The 21,896-nt window shown below is 46.8% G+C and overlaps 1 protein-coding gene across 5 annotated transcripts in view; it reads right to left on the bottom strand.

Annotated features, from left to right (window-relative positions):
* Nucleotides 1-21,896, bottom strand: part of DBF4B (DBF4B-CDC7 kinase regulatory subunit) — a 42,149-nt gene that overhangs the window by 7,923 nt on the left and 12,330 nt on the right. Inside the window, exons 2-11 of one of the 5 annotated variants that reach the window (XM_073798456.1) lie at nt 20,264-20,361; nt 18,878-19,110; nt 18,331-18,393; nt 10,772-10,926; nt 7,406-7,591; nt 6,733-6,783; nt 5,890-5,977; nt 4,641-4,876; nt 2,556-2,589; nt 1,061-1,106 (exon numbers count right to left, since the gene is read on the bottom strand). In XM_073798456.1, coding sequence (XP_073654557.1) covers nt 1,061-1,106; nt 2,556-2,589; nt 4,641-4,876; nt 5,890-5,977; nt 6,733-6,783; nt 7,406-7,591; nt 10,772-10,926; nt 18,331-18,393; nt 18,878-19,110; nt 20,264-20,289 — 1,118 coding nt within the window. In that variant the 5' untranslated portion in view covers nt 20,290-20,361. Of the gene's footprint in view, nt 1-1,060; nt 1,107-2,555; nt 2,590-4,640; nt 4,877-5,889; nt 5,978-6,732; nt 6,784-7,405; nt 7,592-10,771; nt 10,927-18,330; nt 18,394-18,877; nt 19,111-20,189; nt 20,362-21,896 lie in introns of all 5 variants that reach the window. The other 4 variants (XM_033846620.2, XM_033846622.2, XM_033846623.2 and 1 more) reach the window with 4 other exon arrangements.

The raw sequence follows: 21,896 nt of genomic DNA, 5'->3' as shown, positions 1-21,896 counted from the left end.
GACTTAGCTGGTTGTGAAGGGGCTGAGTGTGAAGGACGTGCCTCCCGGCCCACTGGCACAGCAGACGAGGGGGCCTCCTTCCACCCGTGTTCTTTCTACTGGCTTTCGAGCTGCCAGAGCCAGCTCTGTACTGTGTGCCGGTGCCATCTGGAGGGCGGGCAGGCAGGCCAGGCTCCTGGGCCTGGGTCTCTAGCTGGCCCACCTGAGCTGAGGGACACAGAGAATTCTGGTGCAGGAGTTGCTGCTGGGTACATGTGGGCTTTTTCTCTTTTAAAAAAACTTTTTGGGTTAATTCTAGATTCTCACAGACTCCTGATCTAGTTTCTACGGAAGAGTCAGTGGTAACCCAGGTGGCTAACAGCTCATCAGGTTATCATCAATGTGACCTTCCTGCTCTAGGTAAGAAGGGGCCCTCGTGGGGGCAGACAGGGCAGAGTGGAGAGGGCGCCCGGCTGGATGTGGATTCTAGCTTTGGGCTAAGATTCATTAGGAAAGTGGCCATGTTCATGTCCCTTAATTTCTCTGACCTCAGTTTCCCCACTGGGAAGAGAATGGACTCTCCTCATGCCAGTTTTACCCAGGGCTGTCACGAGATAACATGTACCAGGAAAGGGTTTTACACAGCCAGACAGAAAGGCTGCATCAAGTACAAGGTGGTCTGACAAGGGAACCCCAATATCACCCCAGAGATCTTCACTTCATCCAAGACAGTACTAGCACTAATACCAGCAACGATTCGGTATTAAGTGTCAGTGTGCATGTGGGGGGGAAACGAGGAGCAAAACTGAGCCTGGATGGGACACCACGGACTCACAAAAGCAGAGCATTAAAAGGAGGGAATTCACACACAGGATCATTAACCTCTGACTTATGTATGACCAAGAGGAGTGCCGGCTGGGCACGGTGCCGCCTGAGAGGCACCGTGTGAGACTTTTCCATGACAGAGGGGACAAAGGGACTTCCGGGGAAGACAAAAGTGCAGGGCTGAGGGGCTTCATGTCCCCATGGCAGCTTGGGGCCCCGAGTACCTCTCCTCCATTGCGTCTGGTGGCCCACTCACCTGCTCTCATCTTCGACTTTGAGGAACGGTGCCTTCAGTCTGGCCACTGGAAGGAAGAGTGTGCCCGTTAGCCATCTGTCTGCTCCGGTGTGGGGCCTGAGCTCTACACGCAGGAAATGCGCAGGGAGGTGAGGCTCTGCCAAAGCCTCAAGGGCTCTCGGAGCTGGAACGCTCGCCGCCCCAAGGTGTGCCTTTCCATTTGCAGAGCGAGGCACCCACTCTTACTTCCTCCAGCCTCTACCTGGGAGAGAGGCAGCAACTCTTGCGGGGAGAGGCTGCAGGGTGCCCGGGGTCCTAGGTGTGCCCGCCCTCAGCCTCCTGGGCGTGGGTGCTGGAGGCTGTCAACCTCGACCGTCAGAAACTTGGCTGCGTGGGAGAAACCCAGCCCCTGTTGGTTTCTGCTAAAAGCCTCAGCTCCTTCCCAGACCTTTACCAAGGGGCCTGAGAACAGCTCCTAGACAGAATTCTCCACGAGAATCCTGGGTTTTTTTTAGGGGAGGAGCAGTGAGGAAGGGAGCAAAAGAGTGTTTCAAGGTCCTGGCAGAAGGACAGGAAAAAAATATCAAAAGTGAAATCTGGTTCCTGAAAAAACAGGGCAAAGGGGTGCTGAGAAGACAGATTTGGAGTCAATTAATCAAGAGATTCATCCCCTACTAGCTGCCTATCTGCACAGTTTACAGACTCTCTTAGGCATTACAAACCACTTCCACGCTCCCACAATGACCAGAAGTCCTGTCAAAGGGGAAGCCAAGGCACTGGAAGCCTGGGCAGAACCAAATCCCCAAAGAGGCTGGCCCCTCTCAGCTCCCAGACCCGCTCCAGGCCACCACTGCCCAAACAGAAGCAGCCTTTCTCCTTGAGTAGCAGCAGATCCCATTAATTACTTTTTGGGGCGACTTCTCGTCTTTCTAATTAACTGAGCCAGTGATTAAAATCAAGTCCCCTACAGATTTCCTTGGATTTCACATGTGAGAGGTGCCAAGTGACTTTTCTTAGCTCCTGTTTGTGCACGAATAAATGCCACTTAAAGAGCATCTCTGGGAGGAACATCCAGGGGGAGAAACTCTCCTGCTGTCCAAGGAGAGCCGGCCTACCATTTTGCCTGTCTGTCAGTTGCAGGGAGTCTGGCATTTCTGCAAGTGGTAGGCAGCTGTCAAAGTGCCCACCCCAAACTGCTCCTGAATCAGAAGGAAAAGGATGCTGAACTGCGATCAGTGACCAGGAACAGCCAGAGGATGCAGGAGCCAGAGCGACCGCCTGAGGTCTTGGCTGTAAAGAGAAGGCCCGGCCCAGCAGCCCGGGACTCGCTCATGGAGGCCTCTCTCCCACCACTCTCCTCTCCGAAGCTCAGGCCCTGGAAACACGATGGGGCCATACAACCTGGACTTGCTTCCTGCCGCAGAAAAGCGAGCAGATGCTGCCACAGAGGGAGTCGTGGGGAAGCATTTAGGGAGGGAGGGATGGCAATTAAATGAGGAGGAGCTATCACACTGACCTTTCCGTGTTCTTGACTCTGCTGGACATGTTCCCTAAATGGAAAGGGAAAATAGGTTAAGGATGTGAGGCAGCCGGCGTGGGGGGGGGGGTCGAGGAACTGGGCCCAGTAAGCCGAGTTGCCACCAGTCTGCCCCACTTAGCTTCCTGCCCACGGCTGGACTGTGAGCTGGAGCAGACCTCAGCACCACGGCTCCCTCCACCTCCCCAGGGACTTGAAGTGTGGTGAACTCTGTGCGTGAATCTCAACGGCAGCTGACTTTGTACAGGGAATGCAGGGCAGAGCAAAGAGCAAGGGCTCGGGGGCCGATGTGCAGAGTTCCCACTTAACTCTGTGGATGTGGCACAGATGAAATTCCAGCAGGTAACAGACCTGACGCAGAGTATGTGCTTGCTAACGGCAGCCTGTATTTTCTAGGCATGGCTGCCATTTCAGGGCAGCTGATAGGAAAAGGGTGAAGACAACGCCTCTTGCTTACGGTGCCCTATCTCGCATACCCTGACTGTGTTTGTCAAAACCAACTTTTAGGGGACTTCTGTGGTTGCACAGTGGGTAGGAATCCGCCTGCCGATGCAGGGGACACAGGTTTGAGTCCTGGTCTGGGAAGATCCCACATGCTGAGGAGCAGCTAAGCCCGTGCACCACAACTACTGAGCCTGTGCTCTAGAGCCCGCGAGCCACAACTACTGAGCCCGTGCGCCACAACTACTGGGCTTGTGCTCTAGAGCCCGCAAGTCACAACTACTGAGCCCATGTGCCACAACTACTGAAGCCCGTGCGCCTAGAGCCCGTGCTCCACAACAAGAGAAGCCACTGCGATGAGAAGCCTGTGTACCACCACGAAGAGTAGCCCCTGCTTGTTGCAACTAGAGAAAGCCCGCGTGCAGCAACGAAGGCCCATGCAGCCAAAAATAAATAAATAAAACAAACAAACAAAAAAAACAACAAACCAACTTTTAGGCGAAGGTCAAACAAAGCTAATATTAAAAACCAAATGGAACAAATTTTTAAAAATCAGTTAAAGAGTTGGGAGGGTTCGGATAGGATGAGAGATCCAACGGCTCCATGACTGTGTGCGCCTCTGGGCCCGAGGAGGTTCCAGATTCTCCTCCAGGCCGCACTGCCGGGGCAAACACAGCCCGAAGAACCCTTCACCTGCCCTCACCTATCAGCAGATTGCACCCAGAACTTGCTCCGAAAGGGTCCCAAGTAACTACAAAAGAGATTATTAAGCGAACAAAGTAAAAATACTATGTATTCGTGTAAAGGGGGGGAATTTTGATGTATCTGCTTGTAGATGCTTGGAGTCCTGGAAGGACATTTGAGAAACTGTTCACATTGTGGACCTCAGGGAGGGAGCTCGGCGGCTGGGGAGCAGGAGTTGGAGGGGAACGAGACTTTCATTGTATACTTTTCCCAAATGCGAGCAATGTAAATCTACTTAGCAGCGGCAGCAAGACCCTAAAGATGCCCAAACCAGAGGGGCTGGGGCGAGGGGTGTCGAGGCTGAGTGCGCCATCTGGTTTGGATGTGGTTCTGCTCCTGGGTGTCAGGCCCTGGATGGACCTGTGGGGCTTAATTTTTCCTCGGATTCAGGCTGGGTGAATACCCCGTGGCTTTAAATCAGCCCGGCTCTCTTGATGTGATACACATCAATTTCTAACTCCAGCAAAGGAAGGAAAAGCCAAACAAGGATTTGGAATACGGCAGCTACTTCCCACACCATCACCCCACTGCCGCCACCCGTGCAATCTGTAGGCTCATTCCTGGGCCAAGAGCCATCCTCGGAAGGGCAGGCTGGCCAGCAGGCCACGAGTGTTTATGTTTTATCCAGGCCAGGACTACCCGCAGGCAGTCCACAGCCCAGGCTGCAACGAATGCCTCAGTGTAGCATGGGGGATGCGCAGGTAGCACAGGGAGGAGAGAAGACAGGGCAACGCAGGGCTGTGAGCACCAGGGATGAGCTGACCGAGAGGCCGAGCTCCTCTCGGTCAAGGCCAGAAGGAGGTGGCTGGAGTGGGTCCTGGGTTTACCAGCGTTGTCACAGACTTTGCTGTTGCCCTTCAGTTCAGGGGAATGACCTACCTCTGGCTTCTTTGGCCCTTGCTTCTTCACACAGGGCGCATCAAGAGACAGCTGCTGCACATGCATCATCATTTCTGTGGAGGAAACAGAGGGCTGCAGCCGAAGGCTTCCTCTCCTCATTTCCCCAGCACAGCCCCATCTTGGGGCTGGGGGACTAAACTTCTCACCCAGCCTGGCTTGCTGGATCACACCAGCCTTGCCTGCCACCTTCTGGCTACGTGTCATCTCTGCACCTGCTGATAATAAAAGAGAGGGCTGGGTCCTCTATCCCTGGAAAAGTACCTAAGCTGGCTTCACGCTCCTTTGGAGCACTGAATACAAGTCTTGAACAGGAGGTGCCTTATGACCCATAAAGAGCTTTAAGGTACTACTGAAAAGCGGCTTCTGTGGGGGAGACCAAGCCATGGCAGTTACTCAGATGCACCCTTAGGTGGCAGACCCAGCAGGGGCTACACATGCTGCAGCTTCTCTAATACACGGAAGGCAGGAAATTAGATCAAGTCAGAAATGGTTGGTTTTCCAGCGGCGATGGAACCCCCCAGCATCCCAGACCAGGATCTTCCCCAGCACAGTTCCCTACCACCCGCACCCCCCCACCGACCACAGATCTAGGGCTGGATCTGGACCATCCCCCTTCAGTGGGTCAGAGAAAAAACCCCAGAAGCAAAGTGCAGCTGGGTGTGAGGGCTGGCTGCAGATTCAAGACAGCTATTCTCATGTAAATTTATTATAACCTGCAAACAGGTGGTTATAGTGTGAGGCAACCCTAGAGGAAAGAAAGAACATGAAATTTAGTTGAGCCAAAATAGGTGGGAATGTGAGCCACACTATTCACTCCTGGTGAGACTATGGATAATTTACTTAATCCATTCTCTGAGGCTCAATTTCCTCATCTGTACAATGGGCAGAAGACTGCGGTGAGGATTAAATTAGGCGATTCCTAGCACAGCGGAAATACCTGATAAGGGGTCATGGATATTAGGATTTGTTTCTTATTTATAAAACAGGATCTTCACAGCAGCTGAGGAGGGCTGTGCCTGGGTTAAACAAAGCAGCCTCCCCAGCGCCCGCGCTCTGCTACTGCTGGTGCTGCTCCCCACGCCACCCCCCGCATCGTAGCAGAGCAGCACAGTAAGTAACTGAGTACATCTGGCTTCAACTAGTACACGGCTCTGGTCCCTATCACAGTCGAGGTTCCCAGACAAAGTCGGCAACCCTCCCCTCCGCAGGCCCCGGGCAGGAAGGGTACCATCCACGTGGAGAATCCGCACCCCCCAGGAGCGGGCGTTGCTCAGGAGGCTGCTGCTGCGCCCGCCACCGCCTCCGCCGCCGCTGCCCTGGAAAGACAAGCCAAGTCAGGCAGGAGCATGAGATCCCCCAAGGCCTGACCACCAGGGGACAGGCTGGCCTGGCTTCTGGGAGCCCCGGGTCATCCATGTGCGGGGTTGTCGTGTGGGGCGGGGTGGACAGGGGCGAGAGCACAGGGCCTGGACAGTTGATCCCAACCCCCGGGGAAGAGCCTCTCCTCCGCACGGGCTGGCCACATCGGGAGGGCACGGACTGCTGATCTGCCTATAGGCTCTGCTCCGGCCACCTTGGGACCAGAAGGACACAATAAGCAGTCACCATCATCGAGCAGGAAACTACGCTGGCTGCCCGAGTCCGGCGACACCACCCTCCCGCGTCACAGCCACAGCCAAGGCGCCCACTGACGGCACCTGAACTCCTCCTCCTGCCACTTCACTGTAATGGCCCTGGATTCTCACAAAAAGGATAAACAGCTACTTGTGAAAGCAGTACAAAGTCTGACACGTGCCACAGCGTTTCTCCCAAGCTCTCTTGGGAGGCCCTGGAGTTGGAAAGATCATGGAGTCAAACCCTGGCTCTACCACCTCCACCCTGGGTGACTCTGGGCAGATTACTTAGCTTCTCTGAGCCCCACTTCCTCGTTTGTAAGGAGAAAATCTCGACAGTTCTACACGTCTGCCCGGGTGTGCCTTTTGTGTTAGTGCTTCAGAAGAACCTCCAGAGGCAAGGCTGACTCCGTCCCTGTGCCAGAGACACCGGCCTCCAGCCCGTCCCCCTAGCTCACCTGGTTCCTGATGGCCTTCTGCAGGAGCTCCTTCCCTCTGCTCAGAGGCACCTGGCGGAAGAGAGGAGCAATGGGGGCAGCTGTGGAGACCACCTGTGCACAAACAGATGTTTCCACGGGGGCTGGCAAGGACGTCTGGGAGTCACATCCCTCGGAAAGCTGGGAGCAGTGACAGCTGAGGAGTGGCAGAAGTGAGAGCCCGGAGAACCTTTCAGAGGTAAAGGTAAAGCCACACTCAAGTTCAGGTCACCCACAGGGAGCTGCAGCCCAGGCAGCTTGGAGCCTGGTGAAGGGCATTCTGAATTCACCCAAGATCAAGCGTTACAAATGTCCTGAGACCTCTCTTGAAGAGCCCGCACTCCCTAGCAGACAAGCTTCGGCCAATCCAACAAGGCCTCTCTGGTTTACAGAGGATGCTCCTACTGCTTCTGAACCTCAGACTCTGAAGTCCCAGAAAAAGTGAACGTGTATCACAGAAGGGAGGGCGTGGGGATAGCATGTCGCTGAGGTGTGTAGATCCAGAGCTATGATAAGACAGTTTCAGCCCCTGAATTCAAATATGAGATTAAAATAAACCAGATGAAACTAAAACCAGAAACTGCCGAAGCGGGCTCACCGAGGCCTACTTCCTTCGTTTATCAGACACACACTTCCTTCCCCATGAGGTTCTTACCGAGTCCACAGCTTTCTGTGCGGGGCTGGCATGGCTGCCTTTTGGGTTGGCTACGGACAGTGTTTCCACTGTGACCTCGCTGGGGCTGGGGCAGCCTCTGTGACTTGTCCCGCTGCTCTCAGCCTTCGCCTCCCTGCGGCTGGACACGATGTAACTTACTTCTTTGCTCAGAAACCCCTCAATTACCTGAAACCAGATCACAGAGGTGGCTAAAACCCAAAAGGCCGAAGTAGAATCATCAATATCGAGAGGTAGGGGAAGGAAATCTTGGCTGCCAGAAGTTCTAGAATCAATGTCTTTAAATAGACCAAATGCAGTTCAGTGCCAGGCCCCCAAGAAGACATCATCCTGAAATACAACAGGATATGACACAGGTTCTTGTCTCCAGAACTGCAGCTCCTCCTGCCCCAGCAGCAGAAGCCCGGAGGCTCTGAGTATTTGACTAGTTTGAGTCTGCATGGAGTGAGAGCACACTGAAGTGATCGGAGAAGATTAGAACTTGGCTGAGCCATGATTTTGCTGTGAAGATACACTGGGACATCCACACGCTGCATCGGTAATCTTGACCGCCCTACCAAAAGCCTGAAACAAAAATGGGTTTTGGCTACGACTCAGCTGCCTAAATATCTGCTCATCCTACCTGTGAGCCCGTCACGGCACTGAGAGGGTCTGACTCATCTTGCATCCCAAGAACCCAACACAGTGCCGGAAACGCAATGACAAAACTCATGTCTGTGGGAAGAAGAAAAGACGGAAATAAGCAGTAGTGAGCTGGCAAATGCTTAATGACCAGCTCTCCGGGTGAAAAAACCCGCTTTGTAGCATCTGCCGATTTCTATGGGGTAAAACACTACTGTGGCTGATTTCAAGCTAGCCAGATGACATCAGTGAATGTGGAACTGGAAAGAGATGGTAACAATTGGTTCCCGTGAGCCAGCAGCTGCCAGCTCCAGCACCCCTGTGAAAGTAAGGATGGATGATCTCTCTGAAGTGTGACTGGATGAGAAACCTGACACTTAGGCTTAAAAAAAAAAGTTTAGGTTCCTCAAAAAGTTAGACATGGATTACCACATGACCCGGCAATTCCGCTCCGAGGTACACACCCAACGGAATTGAAAACAGGGACTCGAATGGACGCTTGTTCACCGATGTTCACTGCAGCATTATTCATAATAGCTAAAAAGCAGAAACAACCCGAGTGTCCATCCATGGATGAATAGATAAGCAAAATGTGGTCTATCCATACAATGGAGCATTATTCAGCCACGAGAAAGAAGTGAAGCTCTGATCTATTCTACAACATGGGTGAACCTTGAAAACTTTACGCTAAAGCGCAATAAGCCAGACACAAAAGGACAAACATCAGTGATTCCACTGATGTGAGGTATCTAGAATGGGCAAATTCAGAAACATAATGTAGATTCGCATTATGGGGGCTGGGGGAGGTGAAATGGGAAGTTACTGCTTAGAGGTTACAGAGTTTCTGTTTGGGGTGAAAAAAGTTTTGGAAACAGATAGTGATGGTTATACAACAGGATGAATGTAATTAATGCCAATGAACTTAAAAGAATGAATTTATAAATGGTTAAAAAGGCATATTTTATGTCATATCCATTTTATCACAATTTTAAAAAATCTTTAAAGCTATGGCTAGAAGGAGTGTGCCTATCTTCTGTAATATGGCAAAAAGATAGATGATTTCAGGGCCACACGTTCCTCCCATCCCAACAAACCCACTCCTTTGACTTTGCTGCTCCTCCCATCAGGAGATGGAACCCATTTGTCCACTCCCTTGAATTGGACTCCTTTTGACCAACAGAATGTGATGAAAGTAATACGTGTGAGTTCTACAGCCTAGGCCTCAAGAGACCTTACAGCTTCTCCCTTCATCTTCTGGGAAAGCTGCCCTAAGACCACCTTGTAGATTAGCTGGTCTAGCTCGCTGTATGTACATAGGATGGTGTGTATACATATGACATATGTAAGACACTTCTCATACAATGTATGAGAAGTCACAGAGAGGCAGCCAGCACCAACAGCCAGCTGTGTGGGGGAGGTCATCTTGGGTCCTTCCAGCCCAGCTGACCCTGCAGCCGAACGCAGCTGCAGGTGTGAGCCCTTATGAAACCAGCAGAGAAAGCACTCAGCCAGTACACAGAACAGTGAGAAACAATAAATTGTTTTAAGCCCAAGTTCTGGGGTGGTTTTTTATACAGCAAAGGCTAAATGAAAGAACAGACTGAGAGTTCAACATGTAATTTTGGGCTGGTTTGGGTGTATAATCCTCATTCTGTCCATCCCCATTGCTGAGTTTCTAGATCCCTGAGTTTCCATTCGTTTGACGGCAAAGAGCCTCTGCATTCTGATCCTATTCATGCAATTTCCCCAGTTACCTGCCTCTTTTGGGCCAAGTGTTACCATCCTATTTTCTAAACACAGAAATACCCCTGTCAACCCCTTACTAAAAGTACTGTATGATGTGCTCTAGAAAATATTGTAATGGACTCAGATACAGCAAATGCTTTCACCCCAAAGTTGTTCACCACAGTACTATTTATAAGAGCTAAAATTTAGAAATAATCTAAATGCCCATACGTTAACTGTTAAATAAATTAATAATCTACTCAAAAGGATATTATATACTCATTACAAAGAATGTCCATGAGGGGTAAGAATGATAGGAAAGTGCTAATGCTTTAAGGTTATGGGCAAAAAGTTGGTAATCAAAAATGTATTCATGATAATAGCTATACAGAAAATAAGCATTAAATAAAATAAAGTAGATGAGTGGTTATACAGGGTTGGGAGTGTTGAGGGAAATGGGGAGTGACTGATGATAGGTATGGGTCTTTTTTTGGGGGGGGCTGATGAAAATGTTCTAGAATTGACTGTGTAATCACACAATTTGCACATCTCTGTGAATATACTAAGAACCATTGAACTGTATATTTTAAATGGGTGAGTTGTATGGTATGTGAATTATATCTCAATAAAGCCATGAGAGAGAGAGAGAGAGAGAGAGAGAGAGAGAGAGGGGGAAAGGGGAAGGGAAGGGAAGGGGAGGGGAGGGGAGGGGAGGGGAGGGGAGGGAAAGAAGAAAAGAATCCACAAGAAAATAAATGTATTACAATGATGGTTGTTACTTGAACAGTTCCATGTTCTCCAAAGTCTCTAGAATGAACAGATATTACTTTTCCAATTAGGGAACAAATTTATTTTTTAAAAATGGTTTATACTTAAATTGCTTTGGAAAATGTAGTGATAGCCCTAAAAATACCTGGAGGTCACAGATATAAGCCCTCTCCAGCTCCTGCCCTACAACTCGCAAAGGCACACGGTACCACAGGGGAGAAGCAGGTTACATACCCCGCCCAGCCGCTGGATGGCCCCTGTCAAAAACTGTAGGTTCTTGCCAGCGGGCAGATCCAAGTAAAAGGACTTTCCAGAAAAGGGCTGCCTCCCAGCATCCGGTGAGCTCTTCGGGCATTTTCCCAGACAACTGGAAACTCCTAGCTGAGCCCCTAGAAAACAACAACAAAGGGGAGCAAAGTGAGAAGCCTGAGGTAAGAGAGAGTCCTGCAGGTCAATCAGCCCTCGCAAACAGCCCCTGCATGGCACCTGGCCAGGCCTCGGGCACCCGTCCACCAAGGTGGACGTGAGACTTGTGTTCCTGTCCTCGGGAAGCCCAGATGCGGAGAAACCCAACCCTCATACATGGATGGTGGGAATGTAAAATGGTGCAGCCACTTTAGAAAACAGTGTGGCAGTTTCTCAAAAGGTTAAGTATAGAGTTAACATGAAACCCGGCAATTCCACTCCTAGGCATACCCCCAGGAGAAATGAAAACATACTTCCAAATAAAACTTGTGCAAGAATGTTCACAGCAGCATTATTCATTTTGGCCCCAAAGTGGAAACAATTCAAATGTAAATAAAATGGTAAGCGAAATGTGGTCTATCCATATGATGGAATATTATTTGGCAAGAAAAACAAATGAACTGTGGACACAGGCTACAGCAACAGGCTACAGTTCTGAACCTCAGAAATATGCTGAGTGAGAAAAGCCTGACACAAAAGACCACATACTGTAAATTACATTTTTATGAAATGTTCAGAAAAGGAAAAATATAGAGAGACAGAAATTAGACTAGTGGCTGCTTAGGGCTGGGGGTGGGGATGAGGAGTGTTCGCAAACTGGCATGAGGTTCTTTCTGGGGTGATGGAAATATTCTGCAATTAGATTGTTGTGTTAATTGCACAACTCTGTAAATTACCTAAAAAGCATTGCAAGTGTACATTTGCAACAAATGAATTTTACAGTATGTAAATTATAACTCAATAAAGCTAAAAAAAAACCCACCTCAATGAACATACCTTTGAGAATTGTGCATTTCATTGTATACACATTTTACATTAAAAGGAAAAAAACGACAAACAAATATGGAATTCTGGTCAATGAAATGCATGCTGAATTATTATAATGTCTACAAATTACTTGAAGTGTATCAAAATAAGATGGATAGATATGTGATAAAACAAATGTATTAAAATGTCAGTCATAGGGAATTCCCAGTGGTTAGGACTCGGTGCTTTCACTGCCAGGGCCCAGGTTCATTCCCTGGTCGGGGAACTAAGATCCCAAAACCCACGTGGTGCGGCCAAAAAAACAACAAAACAAACAAAAACCCAAAACACACACACACACACACACACACACACACACACACACACACAAACAAATAAAATGTCAATGGTAAAATCTAAGTGGTGTGTCTGTGCTCACTGTTACTTTCGACTTTGTTGCAGGTTTGAAAACTTTCACAACAAAATGTTAACATTTGAAGAGATAAAAAGGATTCAAGAGAAAGTGGCAAATACTGAAGATAAGCACAGAAGTTCTAATATACAGATAATCAGAGTCTCTGAAGACAAAAACTAAAACAAACAGAAACACCCAGAATACTAAAAACTCTAAAAACTTTCCTGAAATAAAAATGCATATTTGAAACTAACATATTGAAAGAGCATGACACATACTTCAAAAAATTGACCCAGAATAGCTGATACCAAGATATAGTTAGTAAAACTGCTGGACTTTAAATGAGGGGTTTGGACCTGATTTCATTGTTTAAAAATATTTATTTATTTATTTGGCTGCGCTGGGTCTTAGTTGCGGCACGCGGGATCTTCATTGCCGTGTGCGGGATCTTTTAGTCGAGGCATGCGGGGTCTAGTTCCCTGGCCAGGGATCGAACCCGAGCGTCCTGCCTTGGGAGCGCAGAGTCTTAGCCACTGGACCACCAGGGAAGTCCCATGGACCTGGTATTTTTTAAAATCTTCTAAAACTCTTTGACTCCATGAATTCCTGAATTTCTCCTATCTACCAGACAGACAGACTTTTGATTGGACCCCCTCAGTTAAACCCTGCTTGCCCTGATGAGATACTGTTTTTCTTTCTCTGAGTTCCACATTACTGATTGTCTGTCCTCTTAGTATTTTCAGCTTCATATTCTTGTTTACTCACTCCTTCAGGTCCACCTCTGATCTCCCCAGTAGACTGGGAACTATTTTGGGAAGAGTCCTCTGACTTACACATCATTATCATTCCCATAATGCTTAAACCAGATCCTGCTCTCCCATCCTCAGCTGGCACCTGACCCTCAAGCACTTACCTTCTGGTCCCATAAACCAACCTTTTCCTGAAAGTCCTAGGTATATAGAGACAGGAAATACTGGAAAGTCAGCTTGGCATTTTACAGAAAAGGCCTTTGTTGAGTCCTGCCTCACCCTCTGACTAGCTGTGTAACCCTGGGTAAGTCACAATAATCTCACTTAGTGTCTATGAAACCCTATTTCCTCACTTCTGACATAGTGATAATGATAAACACCCACCCTCATTGAGGAGCTATTCAAAACAGGCACCAACCATTCAGAACGGAGACTGGCGAGAAACATCTGATACAGCCACACCAGGAGTATGCGCTGAATGTCAGCCAGGGGAATTATTATAACTGTAGCCATTTTGGTTCCCTCCCCAAGGCCACCTTCTCCAGAAGGCTTTCTTTTCCTTTGCTTTTTTAAAAAATAAATAAATAATTAATTAATTTATGGCTGCACTGGGTCTTTGTTGCTGCGCGGGGGCTTTCTCTAGCTGTGGCGAGTGGGGCTACTCTTCACTGCGGTGGCCTCTCTTTTTGCGAAGCATGGGCTCTAGGCACGCGGGCTTCAGTAGTTGTGGTTCGCGGGCTCTAGAGCACAGGCTCTGTAGTTGTGGCGCACGGGCTTAGTTGCTCCACGGCATGTGGGATCTTCCCAGACCAGGGCTCGAACCCGTGTCCCCTGCACTGGCAGGCAGGTTCTTAACCACTGTGCCACCAGGGAAGTCCCTCTTTTTCTTTTTATTGAGGTATAACTGACATACAACATTATATCAGTTCCAGGTGATACAACATAAGGATTCAATATTTGTATAGAAGGCTTTCTCAGAATAAGCCCTTTTGACTTTCACACAAGGCCTGTGACTTTCTCCACAGGACCTAATCCTAGGGAAGCCACTGAAGAGGGAATTAGATGGATGCCAGAGTCAGAAACGGGGGGCTGGGTGAACAGCAAGCCTACAGCGGAATGCCAGGACTCGCAGGAGGGTGAGACTGGAGAATGCCTTCTAGTTGTGCTCAGTGGGTCACTGCCAGTGCCAGATAAGCAGCCCAGCACCAACCAGACACAGTAGGGTAACATCAGGGCAGTGGTGGAGCCTACCTTGGGGTGAATATGCTTGTGTGTGTGTGTGTGTGTGTGTGTGTGTGTGTGTGTGTGTGTGTGAAAGAGAAACAGTTAACAAGAGGTCAAGATGGCACGAATGAGCCTCCCTCCCTTGCCCCATCCATTTGGTTAGTTTGGTAATTACAACTCAAGGGAACAGTTCTTGCAAATGAATAACAAAGCAACGTGTGTGTACTGGGGGGCTCAAAATGCTGCTGCAAAGGTGGGGGGTGACTGAGCCCACACTGGAACCAGGGGCTCCCCACCTTGGGGTGGTTTTCCTCTTCTATCCAACCCCCAAGCCCTAAACTCAAAGGAGGGGCATAACATGAGAACCTAAGCTTTTGCATCTTCTTCCAGGAGCACATTACCAATCAGAGTGGCTAACAGTCTCAAGAGAACATTAGCTTCTAAGAAAATATGAGGCAACTGAAGAAAGCAAGTACTATAAAAGATGCTTTCTCTGGTATAGGCTGTCTTTCTCTCATAAGTAATGGACCAGACAGGAAAAAGAATTTTAAAGCATAATAAATATCCTCAAGACGGCAAGGAGCATACTAGAAACATAAAATAGGAACAGCAGGTAAAGAAAAGAAGTAAGTGGAGACAATGGACGTAAAAAATAGAATAGTTAAAAAAACCCTCAAATATTAAAAAAAAAATCCAATTTAAAAATGGGCAATGAACAGACATTTCTCCAAAGATATACAAATGGCCAATAAGCACATGAAAAGATGCACAAAGTCATTAGCCATTAGGAAAATGCAAATTGAAACCACAAAGAGATACCACTTTATACCCACTAGGATGGCTTTAACAAAAAAAGACAGATAATAACAAGTGTTGGTGAGAACATAGAGAAATTGGAACCCTCATTCTTTGCTGGTGGGAATGTAAAATGGTGCAGCCAATTGGAAAAGTCTGTCAGTTCCTCAAAAGGTTACACAGAGAGTTACCATATGACCGAGCAATATGACTCTTAGGTGTACACTCATGGAAAAAGATATATATCCACACGATAACCTGGAAACAAATGTCTACAGCAGTATTATTCATAATAGCCAGAAAGTGGAAACTCATGTCCATCAACTGCTGAATGGATAAAATGTGGTAATCCACACAACAGAATAATATTCAACAATAAAAAGGAATGTTGTATGTCAATCGTACCTCAATAAAAAATTTTTTTAATTAAAAAAAAGGGAATGGGGCTTCCCTGGTGGCACAGTGGTTGAGAGTCCGCCTGCCGATGCAGAGGACACGGGTTCGTGCCCCGGTCCAGGAAGATCCCACATGCCGCGGAGCGGCTGGGCCCGTGAGCCATGGCCGCTGAGCCTGTGCTTCCGGAGCCTGTGCTCCACAACGGGAGAGACCACAACAGTGAGAGGCCCGCGTACCGCAAAAAAAAACACACAAAAAAACCATCATCAAACATTAGCTCACACTCCAACATTAAAAAACACACAAAGAAAACAAACCATCATGGATAAGAATCAGCAGAAATTAAAGACAGCAAGATTGGATCCCCAAGAGCTTCAAACAGAATGATCAGACATAGACTATAAAATAAGTATTTAAATTATTAAATACTTTAATTTTATTAAAATAAGTATTTACAATGCTGGGGGAAAATAAACGTCAACTTTGAATTTTACATCTGATTAAATAAAGAATGAGGGTAAACTAAACACATTTTAATCAAAAGCCCAAACAGTTTATCATCAACCAATTATTACTAAAGGACTTCTAAAAGGTATACTTTGGAAAGAAGGAAACTGAACCCAGAAGGAAGGACTGAAATGTCCCCAAACTGGTAAAAATATGTATAAATCTAAACAATCACTGACTGTGTAAAACAATCATAATGACGACTAATTCGGAAGTAAAAAGGAGAGACAATAATAACAACAGTATTGTTGCTAGACAGCAATCATGCTGATGGGGTGGGGGTGGTTCAGAGCACATGGGGCCTAGGCCCTTGCAGTCAGTGTTCAGGAGGAGGGTGGAAATACTGGTAACATCAGACTTGGCCACAACACAGTGGAAGCTAAAAGATGAAATGTGTCTTCAAAACTCAGAGAAAACTATTTCCAACCTAGAACTCTTTATGTGGCGTAAAGAATTGTCATACCTACAAGGTCTCAAAAAATTTACTTGTCACATACCCTTTCTCAGGAAGCTATACTAGAAGATGTACTCGCCCAAAATGAGGATATAAACAAAGAGAGGAAAATATGGAATTTAGAACACAGGGAACCCTACAGAGGAAAGCGGCAAAGGGAATTCCACAGAATGATGAAGGGAGATCCTAGGATGGAATCAGTGCAACAGGCCTAGTGCACAGCTGGACCAGACTGTAGTACTAAGACAAATGGTCTCAGGAGGTATGTCCCCCACAAAGAAGAAACGGATTCTCTCATGAGCTTGAAAGTATTGAGAGAAGGTTTATATTTTTGGTTTATATTTGGTTTATATTTAGACATGAATTCGTGATCCACACACAGAAAACAAAGCTTACTTTGGTTTGCTATATGGCTCAGCTAATATCATCATCATGTAAATACAAAAATGACAACAAAAATTACTACATATATATTGGGGGAATGGGAGGAGAGGAGGGAAATGTGTATGTGTTTATGTGTGATGTAGAGGAGAGGGGGCCAGAAAAACCTCTTTATCCTCTATATCAGAAAGTCAATAGACATAATTTAAAATTGAAAACAACAAAAGCAGTATGAGCACGCTATTTAGAAATAAGAAGGTAAATACTAGAAGAAATAGCTAAAAGAGCATAAATGGTTGTACCCTAGGAATCAGGAGTTACGAAAGGAGGAGCAACTCCCACTCTTGTGTGTGTGTGTGTGTGTGTGTGTGTGTGAGAGAGAGAGACATACCTTGGCCTTTTAAACTGTGCAAGCATAGGGACTTCCCTGGTGGTGCAGTGCTTAAGAATCCGCTTGCCAATGCAGGGGACATGGGTTCAAGCCCTGGTCCGGGAAGATCCCACATGCTGCGGAGCAACTAAGCCCGTGTGCCACAACTATTGAGCCTGCACTCCAGAGCCCGCGAGTCACAACTACTGACCCTGTGAGCCTGTGCACCTAGTGCCTTTGCTCCGCAACAAGAGAAGCCACTGCAATGAGAAGCCCTCGCACCGCAATGAAGGGTAGCCCCCGCTCGCCCCAACTAGAGAAAGCCTGCGCGCAGCAACAAAGACCCAACACAGCCAAAAATAAATAATAAATAAATTAAAAAAAATAAACTGTGTAAGCATAAAACTGTAATTTTTGTTTTCATTTCTCATAATTTTATTTTTATGAAAACTAAAACCCTCCAAAAGTCACACATGGTTATGGTATAGTGAATTTTAAGAACAAATATAAAGAGGATAATCTAAAATCTTCTACAGAGAAAAGCAGGTCACAAACTAAGTAACAAGAACCAGATTGACATCAATTTTCAACAGCACCTGCTTTTTGCAAGAAGAAACCACCGTCATTTTTCAATGTGTTGAAGGAAAAAAAACTTTGACTCAAGAATTTTAACACAAGGGTGAAATAAACATGTTCTCAGGCATACAAGCCTCAGAAAGTTTATCACGTAAAGCCCCCTTTTGAAAACACTCTTGGAGAAAGTTCATCAGCAAAAAGAGAAATAGATCCAGAAGAAAGCAACAGACATGGGAAGGGAGAGTAAATAATTTAGCGAAGTGTATCACTGTTTGAAAGGCAACGAACAAACGGCATATCTGTAACAATCCAGGACTCAAACTAGATGATGCTAAGAGGGGAGAAGGCAGTACCTAGGGAAGTGACTACATGCTAGAATACTTATCTAATTGGGTGGGGCCGTTTATCGATAACTTTAAGAATTTTATGGTAAAAATAACCATGGATACGGGTTTTATAAGTTAATAATTAGCAAGTCTTCTAATCTTATTCATAATATCTGACTGAAAGCTCTTGTTTGACCTTTATCATTAATTCCTAAATGATCCATGACATCCCTCAACACATACTCTACTCCCCCACTCCCCCTCCGCCACACAAAGTAATTAGAAAACCTTAAGAGAACTAACATTTCTCGGCCTTTTCTTCCCAAGAGACTCTGGGGCGGGAGTTGCAACTGTGACCTCGCATCCCTAGGGTTGACCTGTTACCCACCTAGGTCCGGAGCCCGGAGCCTACTCTCAGCCATTGAACTCTCCAGTTCAAGGTAATCGTCGCCTGAAAAAGAAGGACAAAACAGCAGCTGAACCACCTTCACTAGCCTTCGACCTTCCATCATCCCCTCCTCCCGCCTCCCAAACCCCGCACAATTCCCATCGAGGGTCCCAGGAACCCCAAGACTCAACTCCATCCCAACCCATGTCCCCTCTCCACTCCCGCGCCTCCTTCTAGGTTCTTATCCCTCAGCCCCCTTTCATACTCTGCTCCCTCAACTCCCGTGGCCTCTTCGCCACCCCTTGTCTTACATTTCAATTCCCGTGCCTCTCTCCAGGCTCTTGTCCCCCAAGTCCCTCTGCCCCCTTTAGACCTCTATCCTTTCTATTCCTGTGACCCCTTCCCGGTCCCTCTACTCTCCCCAGCTCCCGGACCTATCTGCTCCCCAATTCCTGTGCCCACTTCCCAACCCCGCACCCTTCTTTAACTCTTAGGACCCCTTTCCGCCTTGCTTCTCACCCCTGCTTCCCCTTCCCGGCATCCGTACCCTTTCCCGGCTCCCTCCTCAAATTCTCGGCTCTTTCTCGGCCTCCGTACTCCTTTAAGGCCGCCGTATCACATTCGCGGGTTCCATGAGCTTTCAGCCTCCCGTGCACCGGCTGTTCCTTTGCAACTATAACATCATTCTCTAGGTGCCCTGGGCCGCGGCTTCGGTTTAAATTTCCTGTCGTCTCCGCCTCTAAAACTACGTAAGAGCTGCGAGACTGCCCTACGGGGGCCCTGGGAGGACAATATTAACTCAGCAAACCTTTTCCCCCCCTTCCCCTTCGTTTTCCGCTCTGTTTTCTATTTCTGTCTCTTCGTGTCTCGGCTTTTCATAGGCTGGAGATATTTTGAGGCTTAATAGCCAGCAAGCTGGAGACTAGCAGTAGCATCTTAGTGATTCTTCACACTAAGCTAGTTTGAAATTCCTAGGAGTTCAATAATAACTAACAAAATAAGCCTAAAGCTTATAGTTTACATAAAGATTTCACGTACACACAATTTCATCTTCACACCTTTTGTCTCCCTTTTCCCACTTATCCAACCCCCCCCCCCAAAATTCTCAAAAGTGGTGTCTCCATTCTTCACTTCCCTTCTTTTCTTCAACTCACCCAATTAGAGTTTGATCCTCACCCCTCCACTTATCAACTGTGACTTGCATTTTCCCCAATCCTGTCTGACTTACAGAACATTGAAACAGCCTACTCCCTCCTTCTTGAAACACTTTCTTCTTTTTGCTTCCATTTCTACCCATTTTCATCTTACCTCAATGGCTCCTCCTCAACCTCCTTTGCTGGATCCAAAGCCACTTCCATTTAAAAATGTTGGCGTAGGCCAAGGCTTTAGCCCTTAACCCTCAGCCCTCTTCTCTTCCCTATTAACACTTTCTCCCAAGGAGATCTCTTCCAACTCCATGGCCTTACAATTCAGCTCTATGCTAACGCCCAAGTTCTGACATCTCCCCAGATCTCCAGCCATATAGTCAAGTACCTACTAGACATTTCCATTTAGGTGTAAAATAGGCACCTCAGGCTTAAGATGTTTAACATTTGTTCCACCCCCAAAACTCACCTATCCTTTTCTCAGCCTATCCCAGCTCCGTAAATGTCACATCATCCACTCAGTTGTTCAAACCTATAAGTTATCTTTCAGTACTTTCCCTTATCCCCACCCCACTCCCAGAACGAATTCTACCAACTCCAAAGTACATCTTGAATCAGACCACTGCCACCACTGTAGTCCAACCCACTGTTATTTCTTGCCTAAAGTACTGCAGTCAATTCCTAACATACTTCTACTCTTGAATAGCTTCCTACCTCTTCCCAGTATAATCCATTCTCCATGAGCAACCAGTGATATTCTTTAAGCACCATGGTAGAAGTTTATATACCACATATACTTGGTATCCCTTCCCATGGGGCCTCTCCCTGCAGAAGAGTACACATCTCAGCTCTGAAGAATCCAGCTTGGCCATGTGACTTGCTTTGGCTATGAAACAAGGAAAAAAGTGACACATCATTTCCAAGAATACGTTTTAAAAGGCAGGCTGGTTTACCAAGTTCTCTCTTCCCCTATCTAGTGATGTCCAGCCAAAGGGTGCCCTGTCAACATGGGTTCTTTGGTGAAGAGGACCTGGAACAGAACCATGGGCAAGCCATAATGGATGTGTAGCATGATTAAGAAATAGGGCTTCCCTGGTGGCGCAGTGGTTAAGAATCCACCCGCCAACGCAGGGGACACGGGTTCCAGCCCTAGTCCGGGAAGATCCCACATGCCACGGAGCAATTAAGCCCGTGAACCACAACTACTGAGCCTGTGCTCTAGAGCCGCAAGCCACAGCTACTGAGCCCATGAGCCAAAACTACTGAAGTCCGCGCTCCTAGAGCCTGTGCTCCACAACAAAAGAAGCCACTGCAATGAGAAGCCCGCGCACCACAACTAAGAGTAGCCCCCCGCTCGCCACAACTAAGAGTAGTCCCCGCTCGCCGCAACTAGAGAAAAGCCTGCATGCAGCAACAAAGACTCAATGCAGCCAGAAATAAAATAAATTAATTTTAAAAAAAAGCCGTTCACCTTAAAAAAAAATAAACCTTTGTTGTTGTAACCTACTGAGATTTCGGCATCATTTGTTACCATATCAGAATCTAGCTCAAGATTGTCAAAGTGTGGTTCAGCCCTTTCAGAAGGTTCCATGAGGTTGAAACTTTTTACAGTGATATTAACATCATTACCCATTTTTTTTTCAATGACGATAAATGCATTTCATCATTTATTTAAGGTTTAAGCCCTCACACTAGATTTTTACAAGCTGGTGAACACTGACGAATTATTTCTCCCACAGAACTATAACCACATGTTCCTGGGCAGTATAAATATATGGTTGAGCTAACGTTAACACACATCACCATATTATCAATTACATAATAAAACGAATTGTCAAGTATCCAAATATTAAGTTACACAGCTCAAAAGGCATGTAAAGTATTAAATGTAAACCCACTTCTTTTTTTTTTTTTTTGCAAGAGAGGTTGGGAATCACACTTCAAACAAAATTAAGTTGGTAAACAGCTTCAGATAAGTTTGAAAAATAATTACAAGAATTTCAGAGATTTTATGATTAAGAATTGTTTTAGCTACAATAACAAAGTATTTCTACCTTTTAAAAAATATTTACTAAGTTAAAGGGCATGTTCTATATGTCCTGCACAAGACAAAGGCAACATTTTACTAAAAGTACTTAATAGCCTCCTCCCATTCTTTCATCATGTAAGTTGCACCCCAAAGCGCAAACATTAAAATTAAGGCTTTTTTGTCTGGAGACATTAAAAACATGTGCTTCTGTACAATGTAGATTTTCAAAATGGAGGTCTTCTATAACAGCACAAAATGAGATTTACAGAAAGACATTAGATAATCACTGTAAGACTTGGTTAACTAAAAAAAGAAGAGCAAATCTGATGTATACTGGTATGAATGTGGGAATTGTGAGCAAAGAACCTTACAGGCCCTACTTTCTATGTTTG

This window comes from Tursiops truncatus, chromosome 20, assembly GCF_011762595.2.
Source record: "Tursiops truncatus isolate mTurTru1 chromosome 20, mTurTru1.mat.Y, whole genome shotgun sequence".
In the NCBI taxonomy this organism is placed as follows: Eukaryota; Metazoa; Chordata; class Mammalia; order Artiodactyla; family Delphinidae; genus Tursiops; species Tursiops truncatus.
The sequence above is the reverse complement of the archived record's forward strand: the minus strand, read 5'-3'. Positions and strand labels throughout refer to the sequence as shown.